This window comes from Amborella trichopoda, chromosome 11 (genome assembly GCF_054954075.1).
Source record: "Amborella trichopoda isolate Santa Cruz 75 chromosome 11, AtrichopodaSantaCruz75HAP2 v2.0, whole genome shotgun sequence".
Classification (NCBI taxonomy): Eukaryota; Viridiplantae; Streptophyta; class Magnoliopsida; order Amborellales; family Amborellaceae; genus Amborella; species Amborella trichopoda.
The window spans coordinates 37038368-37050379 of NC_142346.1; the positions used below are offsets into that span (position 1 = coordinate 37038368).

A 12012-nucleotide genomic window follows, 5' to 3' on the forward strand; every position below is an offset into this window, starting at 1 on the left:
TCTTGAGCTTTCTCCTCCTCTAATTGGCATCTGCACACCATTTTTCCATGACTTATTACTCTCCTTGGATTATTGATGTAGGAGCCTCTGAACATGACTGGTATGTCCAATCTTTTTTCTAATTATGCTACCTCTTCAAACCATGAGTCTGTAAAGATTTTTTATGGATACCTTGTACCCATTAGTGGGAAAGGGACTGTTCCACTAACTTCCTCCATAGATTTGTTGTCCACTTTGTATATTCGCAAGTTATCTAATAATTACTTATCTATTAGTAATCGTACAAAAATTTTGAACTGTTGTGTAACCTTTTTCCTATCGTATTACCTTTCAAGACTTGGTGCTAGGGAAGACATTTGGGCTGGTCTTGAGGCTAGAGGGTTGTACCTTCTAGAGGCATCAAAATAGAATCCTTCAGAGACACTAACCACTAGCTTGTCAGAAATTGGTATTAAATAACAGGTGTATATGTGGCGAACCTGCCTTGGTCACTCTCCTCTATTTGTTTTGCAATTCTTGTTTCCTAAAAGTTTTCCTTTGTTAAGTCAAGTTCAGTTACAGTGTGAGGCTTGTCAGTTAGCAAAACATCGTAGAATGTCCTTTCCTATCAGTAATAAAGGAGTGACTCTCCCTTCTCTATTATATATTATGATGTGTGGAGGCTTTCCCCAGTTGTATCTCTTTTTGGTTTTTGTTTCTTTGTTACTTTTGCAGATAATTGCACTAGACTAACCATACTTTATTTAATGAAACATAAAGATGAAGTTGCAACTCTTTTTCAAGATTATCACAAAATGGTCGAACACAATATAATGCAAGTATTGAAGTTCTCAGTTCTGACAATAGCGGTGAATATGTCTCCAAGGATCTCAGAGATTACTTAGAGGGAGGTATAGAGTTCTAGACAACATATCGTTACACTCTTAAGCAAATCGGATCACTAAGAGAAAAGTCAACACTTGTTGGATGTCACTCAATCTCCATTGTTTGGAATAAATGTCCCAAAAATCCTATAGTTTGAGGTGGTTTTTTCTGCAGCATTCTTGATAAAATCGTATGCCGTCACGAGTTCTTCAAGGCAATTGGCCTATCCAAATGCTACTTCTCGATACTCCTTTGTTTCCCATACCTCTCAAAGCTTTGGTAGTACGTGTTTGTTTATGTTTTGGGTCCTAAAAGAGACAAACTGGGCCCAAAAGCCCTTAAATGTGTCTTCTTAGGGTATTCAGCAAATACAAAAAGGGTTCAAATGTTATGATCTAGTTAATAAAGTACATTATATCTCTATGGATGTTACCTTCTCTAAATCTATTTTATATTTCTCCCCTGTTGGATAACAATACTATGTTCAAGGGGAGCATAGTATACAGGAAAAGAGCAATCCTGTGCGACCACCTTTATATGCGTCTCCAACTCCCTTCATTTCTAAAGTTTCTAAGATGTCTCAAAATGAGGATGGGAATGTTCTAGTTGCAACCAAGGAGGTGTTGAAGACTTATGTTCTACGGAAGAAGGTGGTACAACTCGAAGTTCAAAACGATCATGACTCAAGTGATGACTTGGAACCAGGTACTGACCCTTCTCATCCAAATATCTCTTCACCTCACCCATCTCATCCTACTATTTCTTCATCTCCCAATCCAATCCCGATGTCAAATATTAACTTGCCGATTGCATTATGCAAGGTCAGTTGTCATGTACACAATATCCTATAGGCAACATTATGCAAGGTAAGTGGTCATGCACACAATATCCTATAAGCAATTTTATTTCTTATATTGTCGTATCATCTTCCTATCATTTGTGTCTACTGTCAGCATTCCATCCTGTTTAATAAAGGTTCTATCACAACCTTAGTGGAAGGCTGTGATGTGGGAGGAAATGCGAGCTCTTGAAAGGAACAACATTGGGTAGATCACTAAACTTCCTAAAAGAAAGAATGTACTAGGGTGCAAGTGGGTGTTTATAGTGAAACACAAGGTAGATGGCATGTTTGAAAGATACAAGGCGAGGTTGGTTGCAAAAGTTTTACTCATACTCAAGATATAAATTACAAAGAGACTGTTGCGCTCTAGTGAAGTTGAATACTGTTAGACTCTCTCTCTCTTTGGCTGCAAATGAATCTTGGTCCTTGCATTAGCTGGATGTTAAAAATGTCTTTTTGCATGGGGGTCTTCATTGGGCAGCATATATGGCCCTACCCCCAGGTTTGTAGCTTCAAGGGGAGGCGTGAAAGGTATGTAGATTGAAAAAGGCAATATATGGACCTAAACAATCACCAAAAATTCCTTATTTTCTTAGTGAAAAATACCTTATTTTATTTTGGAATATTTTCTTGGTGAAAATATTTTGGTTGAAAGATATTCTTTAAAGAAAATATTTTATGATATTTTTATATCTAGTTTATCTCAATTTGAATTTCATTATTATCCCTTTGTAAGAAAAAAGGAATTCTAAAAGATTATGTTTGACTGGTCAAAGTTTTAGATAGATTAGAAGTGGATATGGATCAAATCTCATGAGATAAGTTTTCTAAAGATTTAGATCATGATGATTGATCTTGGAGATGAATGGCTCATATTAGATCTCTTCTCTCTTCTCTCACCTCACAGATCACTTAATAATCCTAGATTAAACTCCTAATCTAAATGGGACTCCCTACGCTCTAAGGGCCTATAAATAGGGGGGGAGGGGGTCTCCTCCCTTATTTCACGCATCATATTTCTCTCCCCTCTCTCTCCTCTCCATGCCATTCTCTCATCTCTCCTCTCTCTCTAGAAGGTGGCATCCCCCCCCCCCCCCAACATAAGTGTTGGGGCATGCACCTCAAAGAAGAGTCAAGGAGGGGGGCCACGCCCAGCCCTCTTGTCTTAGAAATTGGGGAGGTGCCACTTGTGATATGCCGCTAGGTTGAAAAGGGTTCTTAGTGAAACCCTAATTGTGATCTTGGTGCTCTTGCCCCATAAGATTCAGAGTGGGAGTCCCAAAGTTGCTTCCCAATTCAGATTAGTGGATTCAGGCGGTTCTAGGATCAAGTACACCATCGGTCGGGTGATTGGGTAGGCAAAAATCAATAAGTCTTCTCATATTTATTTAATTTTATTTACTACCCTTCTTGTTTAGATTATTCCCTAAATTTGTTATGTTTTATTCAGTTCGTATAAATTTTATTTTTGGCAGTAAGTTATTAAGATCCTAGATTGTAGTAAGCCTATTTTACTGTAATTGTGGCACCTCACCTGTGAGTAGAATTTCTAGCAATTAATAAAAGAAAAGGACGGAATTTTTTAATTTACAGCCTGGAATTCTATATTGCCACTTTTTTCAAGATCTAGGTCCAACTGATGTATTTTCTAGCTATTAAAGTGCCAAGGTCAATGAAGGAAATTGTAATTTGTCAGAGGAAGTATATGTTAGATTTGTTAAAACGACCTGGAATGTTGGAGGCCAAACTGATGGTTACACTTATGGAATTAGTCATAGATTTCACCAACAAATGGGAGAGTTACTAAAGGATCCTAGTTGATATTAGAGGTTAGTGTGCAAGCTTATATATCTTACAGTTACACGATTAGATAATTCTTATGTTGTTAGTGTAGTTCGTCAGTTCATGCATACCCTGCAAAAACCTGATTTAGATGCTGCCTACTATATCCTAAAGTATGCTGCCTACCGTATCCTAAAGTAGCTCAAGTCATCTCGTGGTAGAGGACTGTTATTTACTAATCATAGTCCTATGGCTGTTGCAATCTACACTGATACAGATTCTGCTGGTTGCCTCGTTAACAAATTGATAGCAGTACTCAACTACAGGTTATTGTACCTTTGTTGGTGCGCATCTGGTTTCATGGAAGAGTAAAAAATAAAATGTGGTAGTCAAATTAAGTGCTGAAGCATAATATAGGGTTGTTGCATATAGAGCATGTGAAGTTATGTTCGTGAAAGCTAGTGGTATATCAAGTGAAATCCTAGTGACAACTTAAAAAAATTCCTCATTGCAATGCAACATTGCTCCAATCACATGAAGTTGACATCAATGTTACAATTTCCAGCCACTGCCACCAAAGTTGTCTTCTCTTATACCTAAAATGAAAAATAACAACTGTAATTGGTCCCTTGAGAAAGTCGAAACACAAGATACAACAAGGAGATTGAATCAATACAAGACTATATACAAGTACTCAAAATTACAGCACCCTAAAAATTACATTGCCAATTTGTACATCAATTTGAAATTTCATCAAACACATCAAAATCAAAATGCTCCACCAAAACATATACTCGCATGTGCATAATGGATTTGATCATTGGTAAGCCATATATCGAGCTCATTTTGCATGGTCTATGGCCAAGGACTTAGATATGTACCATGGGATGACTTCTATGATGGTATTAAAATATAGGCCAAGATGCATTAACACAAACATTCCATAAACATTGCATACTCAATTCTCCATGGCACAAGATATTTAACAATTTGAAATTACAGAAAAATAAATGCAAGGAATTAAGGGGAAGCCAATGGTTGAACCCTTTGTGCTTGGCTCATAAATCAGACTCTTTAGGGACTGAATTTTGTCACATGGATGATAACAAGGATGACTTACAAACACAAGGCCTGATCCCACTTGATTAATGGGAAGCTCATGCACACTTCCTTACCACGTAATTGGCTTCGAAATGTGAGAGAGACAAACATTTAGTGGTGAAAATAGTTGGTAGAAGCAAAGTATAGACAACTCATAAGAAATGGGAGGAGTATATGCCCATGGTGTAGGGAATTTAAGTGTAGTTTCTCAAAGGAGTGCTCTAGGATTATAATCTCACAATTTGGTACTAAAAAAAACATAAAATGTTTGCTGATATGCATAAAAATACTCAAAAATTCTCAGAGAAATCACGTGGTAAAAACTTTGGGAAAACGGTGTCTAAATTGCATGAATCTAGTCCAGACCATGCATATGATGTAGTATTGATGCATAATATCTTATCATACTCAAAACTCAGAATAAAACGTGGATTCTTGGAGAGGCTATTGCAACCATTAATTTACAGCAAGTGAAAGGGATGGAAATGAATCCTTTCAATGTAGAAGGAACTATGAAACTTACCTCATATATGGACAGCATAGTAAACTAGACCCCATGGATTAATGGAAGATTGAACTTCATATGCCCATGGAAGCTATCTTGCTTCAAAATGGAGCAAGAAAAACACTTTGTGAAAGTGGGGCGTGGGGCTCTTTTCTCTCTCTTTCTCTTTCTACAATGAGTTAAGGTTGTATTGAAATGGCGCCAAGTAATGTTATTTAAAGACAAGTGGTAGGTGTGACTTCATCAGTGGTATGATCTTAGCCCTTGATGCTCTTCATCCATTGCACGAGAGGGCCATGATCCTAGCCATATATTTTGTCTAGCCACCAAGATGTAGGGATGTGATATCACACTATTACCACCCCATTAAATCCTAGAATTTGCCAATTTACCTCATTGTCAATAAGTTTTTAATAAATGTCTCATGAGCCATTTTAACATACCAAAATTGTCCATCTTTAACTTTTGAAATTAAAGAAGAATGAAGTGAGAGGGGGGTGTCCCTCATGGTCATTTGAAAATCCCATTTTGTCTAATTCTTTTAAAAATGACAAATCCATAAGGCTTATCTAATCAAATTGTGCATTGTGTACAAATTACATGGGTTCAACCAATGACATAATGCCACTTAAAAAGGTTGGTTCATTAAAGTTTCCATTATAAACTTAGGGTTTAAGCCAAATTATCAAGGCCTACCCTTAACCCTAGGCACATGGGATCAATGCCACATGTGGTAATCAAGCATATGACTAATAACATTCATTTAATTTTTTTTTTTGGAAGTGTTAACCTTTAATAGAAAAGAGAATAAGTACAAGAGACCTTGGCAATCCACAGAAAAGGATGCTCAAGGGATAAGAAAACAAAAAGTGGAATCAAAATCCTCTTTTAAGAGGTTACAGTGAGACACAACAACCTAGAAAAACATGTCGTTCCACCAAGTTAGGCTCGAAAATCAGAAAGCAAAAAACCAAAAAGGCAAAAAAATCTTCTAGTCGTTAGCCATCGCTGCTACTATGGCTAGGGAGTCAGCTGCTTGGTTTACTTCCCTCCATGTATACATCTACATGACGGACATATTCTTGTAAAGGTATTCGATTTCGTCAAACAAGTGGGCCAAATACCAAGGAGAAGAGGAGGGAAGACTCTGCGCCCAAGAGATTGTCTTCTTGAAATCTCCCTCCACAGAGAGAGTGCAGGTGGAGGGGTTGAGCGAGTTTGAGGCCTTGCAAGAGTGCAAGCATTTCGGCCTCCTTAGAGTTTGCATGGCCAATATGTTTGGAGACAGTTGCCACAGTAGAATAGAGGTGGTCGCTGAGGATAGTTCCTATGCCAGAGGAGCTGGAATTTTTGAGAGAACAGCCATCAAAGTTGAGCTTAAGCTGTCCCATGGGTGGGTTTCCATCTGGAAGCTCGCGGTAAGCGCGTGCAATGGAATTGAAGAACGGTGCTCCAATCCTGGTTGAAGGCCGAGGAGGAAACACCTTTGAAGTATTGGTGGTTGGTTGCCCAGAAGATGATCGTGGACTTAAGCTTGTTAAAGACTTTGGGCCAAGTTGAAAATTCCCCAAGAATATTCTGTTGTTGCGCTCGATCCAAAGTGCCCACAAAGCAGCAAGCAACGTCGTTTTCCAAAGAAGGATCCCTTCTTTATGCCAAGGGAAAGGTTTGACTAAAGATAGAATGGATGTCACCTCTGCTGATAGCACCCACTGCATGTTGAAAAGTTTGAGGATAGCTCCCAAAGATTGAAGGTAAAGGGGCAGTGCAGTCGAACATGGTTATTTGTTTCTTCTGCCGAAACGCACATGACACACCGATTTGGTATCGGGATTCCTCTTGTTTGTAATCGATCGACTGTCAGAACTCTCTGGGAAAGAGCCAGCCACATGAAGATCTTGATTTTAGGAGGGGAGAAAGATTTCCAAGCTTGGGCAGCTGCAACAGCAGGGGCAAGAGGGAGGGTTGGTGGAGGAGATAAGCTGCGAAAGAAAGAGGGAACTGAGAAGACCCCTGATGGTGACGGACACCAAATGATACGATCAGGCCCAGATGGTGCTAAGAAATAGGCCTGAAGTTATGCCGCTAGAGTGGCAAAGTTCTCAGTTTCTAGATCGGTGACAGCCTTCCTAAAATCTGGGTTTGACGAGCAAAGAGGCCCTACCAGGAGCATTTCGTCAGCCACAGTTGCTCCTTGATCTCTAGTTAGAGAGAAGAGGTCGGGGAATTTGTCCTTCAAAGGGGTGTGCCCTATCCACGGGTCTAGCCAGAAAAGAATGCGATTTCCCGACCTCGGATGGAATCTAATACGGGATTTGAAGGCGGGGAAAACTGAGCATATTGATCTCCAAATGCCAGAGGACCTCTGGTTAGCCCTGCAGTTCGGCAGCCAAGGAAAGTTTGGCAGGCGATATTTATATTTTAGGATATCAATCCACAATTGGTTGCTCAGGGTCAAAAGACACCAACACCATTTCCTAGGAGCTCCATGTTCTGGATTTTGAGGTTCTTGATTCTAAGGCCACCCCTAGTTTTAGTCTGACAGATTTTATCCCAGGCTATCAGATGGAGTTTGTTGTTGGAATCGTCTCCAGACCAGAAGAATCTTCTCATCAACTGTTCAATAATGGAACCAACTGCTACAGGCATGTGAAATATGGACATTTGGTATACACATTCATTTAAGTTAAAAGAACAATTTTATTTCAAACTTTATAAAACACTATTTAAAACAATTTTTCAAATGCCACAAGAGGAGAAGCACCTAGGGCTCCATGTCATGATGATGTTAGCCCCCTTAGGCTGAGGTGGGGTTGCCACGTGTCACCCTACGACCACTTGGGTTGCATGTGTGGACCCCCACTATATTGTCCTTCTTTGGAATTACTCCAAACAATCTAAAAAATCTTCATTTTCATGCTCAGAAAAATTTCAAAAATTCGAAAACGCTCTTAAAAAATTCTCCAAATCATTTTCCACTGGAATTACTCGCATTGGCATCAAACTAAAATAGGACAATGGGTAAATGGATCTCATGGTCAAGATCTAGGTATCAAAGTAATTCACTTAGGTAGTCTTGGAATGATGGTTCATTATCTCGGAATGATCTATAAAGCCTATGCTCTACAATATCTGGTAGGGACGTGTAATGTGGCTTATCAAAGTCACCCCCAATCAATGTCCCAACCCTCTCTGGTGTCAATGGATTATAAGGGCACCCTTGGGGATGGTTTAGTATCTAGGAATGATCTAAAAAGCCTATGCTCTACAGTATCTGGTAGGGATGCGTAATGTGGCTTATCAAAGTCACGCCCCAATCAACATCCCAACACTCTCTGGTGTCAATGGATTACAAGTGCACCCTTGGGGACATGAATTATTCATATGTAGGGGTCCTCTCAAGGAGCATGTGAACTAGCTCTTCTTAGTTGGATCATAACACATCAGAAGAATGCCTTCCCATGCGACTATGAGCACACATGCCATAGGGTGGTCAGGGTTCTGACTCATGTCCCTTGAGTCATGACCATCCTATGCAGGGCCATTACTTTCATTGTGCTCAGTTTCTAATCTCTTTTTGGTCTCCTAGCCTTGGCCTAATCACCATCTTATGAGGAAATTCTCTTAATGTACCTCTGACTGGAGGTGATCCTTGCATCTCCAAAAGCAGGGTCTCTCTCTCTCTCTCTCTCTCTCTCTCTCTCTCTCTCTCTCTCACTCACTTATATAAACTCTTTCCCTCATGCACTCGAGGTATATGATTCTAGGCCTCAGCATGCGAAGCACCTAGAATCATGTTTTCTTACTTACTCCTATTAAGTAAGAGAGTCTTGGTTTTAAGGCCTTGAAAGGCCATTATTCCAACAAAAACTATATTGGCTGATCTAGGAGTTAAAATTCAGTTATAATATGACCCTTTATTGTGACAATGAAGCAGCCATTTACATTGCTAAGAACCCTGTAATTTTTTTTTAACATCAACGGTTAGTAGTGGGTTACTGGGTTAGCAATTTTTGAAACCGTTAGTAGTTTTTGAAATGGTTAGCATTGGTAGAAATGGAAACCGAGACCGGTGGCTGAGTCAGGTGGTGCTACCACCTCGACCTCAACCCTATCTTTCATGAGAGGATGAAACAGATTGAGGTAGTCTATCATTTCATAAGGGATAATATCGCAGCCAAAATTATTTGTACTCCTCACGTCATATAGAACGAGCAGATATCTATACTAAAGATGTTGCCCATGATAGATTGTAAAATATAGCTGTCATGCTAAGTATGATTGACATATATGCTCTAGCTTGAGGGGGAGTGTTTTTAGTACAACGGTAAGTTAGGGATAGAAATGGAATAATTGAGTCTACAGGGTTAATCGTCGGTTGATAAACTCTCACAAGGGCATTTTTTATAAATTTGCTCATTAATAATATAAAACATATGATTGATCATTATTTTCTCTCTCTCTCTCTCATGCACCTAACTTTATTCTCTTTATTGTATTTCCTATATCTCTTTTTCCATCAGTTAGTCACAGACGTTTCTAGAGTTATTATCAGATTGTGGAATCATACATTAAGGGTCACGCCCTCATAGACCAGAACAGAATGTTGTTGTAGAGTGAAAGAATCGCAACATCATGGATTAGAGAGAGCTACTTAGGGCATTCAACTTATTGCTCCAACTTCAACTTTATATTTGCTAATAATGCGTTCCTCCATGGAAGGACCAAACATAATGAAGTTAATTGTCATTTTGTTCGTGAACAATTTCAAAAGGGTGAACTAATTCTTCCATATAGTCCTTCAGTTAACCAAGTTGCGGCAATGTTCACCAAAACAATCCGAGCAAGTGCCATGATCTCCTTTTGCACAAACTGATACTTGTTGATCACCCACATTACTTTGAGGGGGAGTTTAGAGAGAAGGATATTTAGTAAGTGAAAAGGTGTAATTTATAATTGTACTGTCCATTGTATTTTCCTTCTTCTTATGGTCATTTAGTAAAAATAAATATGGACAAAGGTTACTTCTGTGATATTCTTCTTATGGTCATTTAGTAAAAATAAATATGGACAAAGGTTACTTCTCCAAGGCCTCGCTTAACTATATGGCACCTTGCACTTGGAACCTCATAGGGATATTGATTCTTCACCTGTTTGATGCATCTTAGAGTTGATCCTGTGGGAACAAAAGTATCCTTTCATGTTCTAATTTGTAGCCTTTAATGTCCCAGCACTGGCCTCCGGGCACTGGTTTGAGTCTATAGACTGGCATGGTATGGACTACGGAGCATAGTTCATTGTTGCAAAAATGATTACTATTTTGTTGGTGTGTGGCTTATTTTTGTTTTGCTTTTCTCTCTCATTATTTTATTTAATTTTATGCACTACAATAATTTTGTTTGCATATACAGTTTGCATAGAGTGGATGGCTTACATTAATTACTATTTCTATATATTTTCCTTTGTAAGGAATATCAGGCTTCTTGGATGGTCTTCTGCAGTCTACAAATTTGAATCAAAATGCTTCTTTCGATGATAATAATAATGTTATACAGCTACTCATAGGATTCACATGTGTAATTCCTTTTCTTGGTGTGTCCATTTTATTCGTATGATTTTTCAATGGAAGGTCTTGAACAATGTCTTCTGTGTATTACAGGATGCTGCATTTCAGAGGCTTATGTTTATAACTATGCTTGCATGGGAACACCCTTATAGGTCAGATGGTGAACCTACTGCCAGTTCTTCAATGACTAGTTCAATACAGGTTGACACCTTTGCCATGCATTGAGATTCAACGAATGAATCACTAAGTTGTTATTTGCAAGTAGGGACTCTTGGTTTAAACACTCAATGTACAACAACTTTTTGTAGCAATACAGTTAACTCTTATCAAAAAAAAAAAAGTTGTTATTTGCATTTACGGTGAAGCATTATTAAAAGCTTTGTTTAGCCCTGGAAGACAAGAATTTATGGTAATAAAGTAGTATTATCATGGTTCAGACCCAACTGATAAATGAAACTGATTCTTAGTAGTTATGCATGAGCATGTTGCCTCGATAAAACTGTTGTCTCAATCAATCCAATGATATACTGTCTTAAACCCATAACTGTCTGTTTCTTTTTGGATTTGGACATGTTGACCTGGGATATACATCCCTCATAAAATGTGGTTTTTTTTGTGCAGTGTAATTATCTTAGATAAGTATTACAGCTTTTGCTTACTGAGCAAAAGACATTTTATTATTTACTTCTCTAACAGTTTATAAAATGAATTAAGCTCCTTAACAGCTCTTGTAAAATCCTGGCGGAAGTCCTAGCCTCCAGCCTTTGAGAGGTCCTTAGTTTAGTGGTTTACTCAACTCTGGTGCCTTTGTGAAAGATTGTCAAACTTTAGATGGGGCGGTAATAGCTTTGAACATATTCAATCTTGAAACCGGTCCAAAACTCCAACTTGAATGAGAAAAGGCCTCTCTTCATGTATATTGGTGCATCCTGGACCAGGTACTAAAGTTTATGGGGTCTGGGAGTTGGTGAAGTTGGCTGATTTTTGGGTGTAAAGGGTTATTGTACTTTTCGGTTCTTGTCAATGGGTGTCTGCAAGGTTTCTTCCCCTTGTTGAAGGGGTCTATGCCCAGGCGAACCCCTTTCTCCCTCATTTTTTCCATCATCCATCTCTAACCTTTGATCCTTTGCTTCTGTATCTTTTCGACTTTCTTGTTCTTATGCTATAGTTCTCGAGCTCATGAGATGATCAAGAAATGAATTATGAGCCCGATTCGAATCAAGGGTTGAAGAATGGAGAAGGTCTGGTGGCACCTTTTTGTTGATTGTATAAAGCCAAGTCCTAGGATGCACAATTTGGAACTTTTTTTCTCGATTGAATACAAGGAACCCGAATTACGACGACCTTGGACCA

At 38.8% G+C, this 12012-nt stretch overlaps 1 protein-coding gene across 8 annotated transcripts in view; it reads left to right on the forward strand.

The window, feature by feature from the left end:
• Nucleotides 1-12012, forward strand: part of LOC18436774 (chromosome-partitioning protein, putative (DUF639)) — a 41352-nt gene that overhangs the window by 9419 nt on the left and 19921 nt on the right. For all 8 annotated transcript variants that reach the window (XR_016044545.1, XR_016044544.1, XM_088852049.1 and 5 more), the window contains exon 5: nt 10753-10860. Coding sequence is in view for 6 of the 8 variants with exons in the window: in XM_088852049.1 (XP_088708175.1) it covers nt 10753-10860 (108 nt within the window). In the remaining 2 variants the exon portion in view is untranslated. The remainder of the gene's footprint in view (nt 1-10752; nt 10861-12012) is intronic.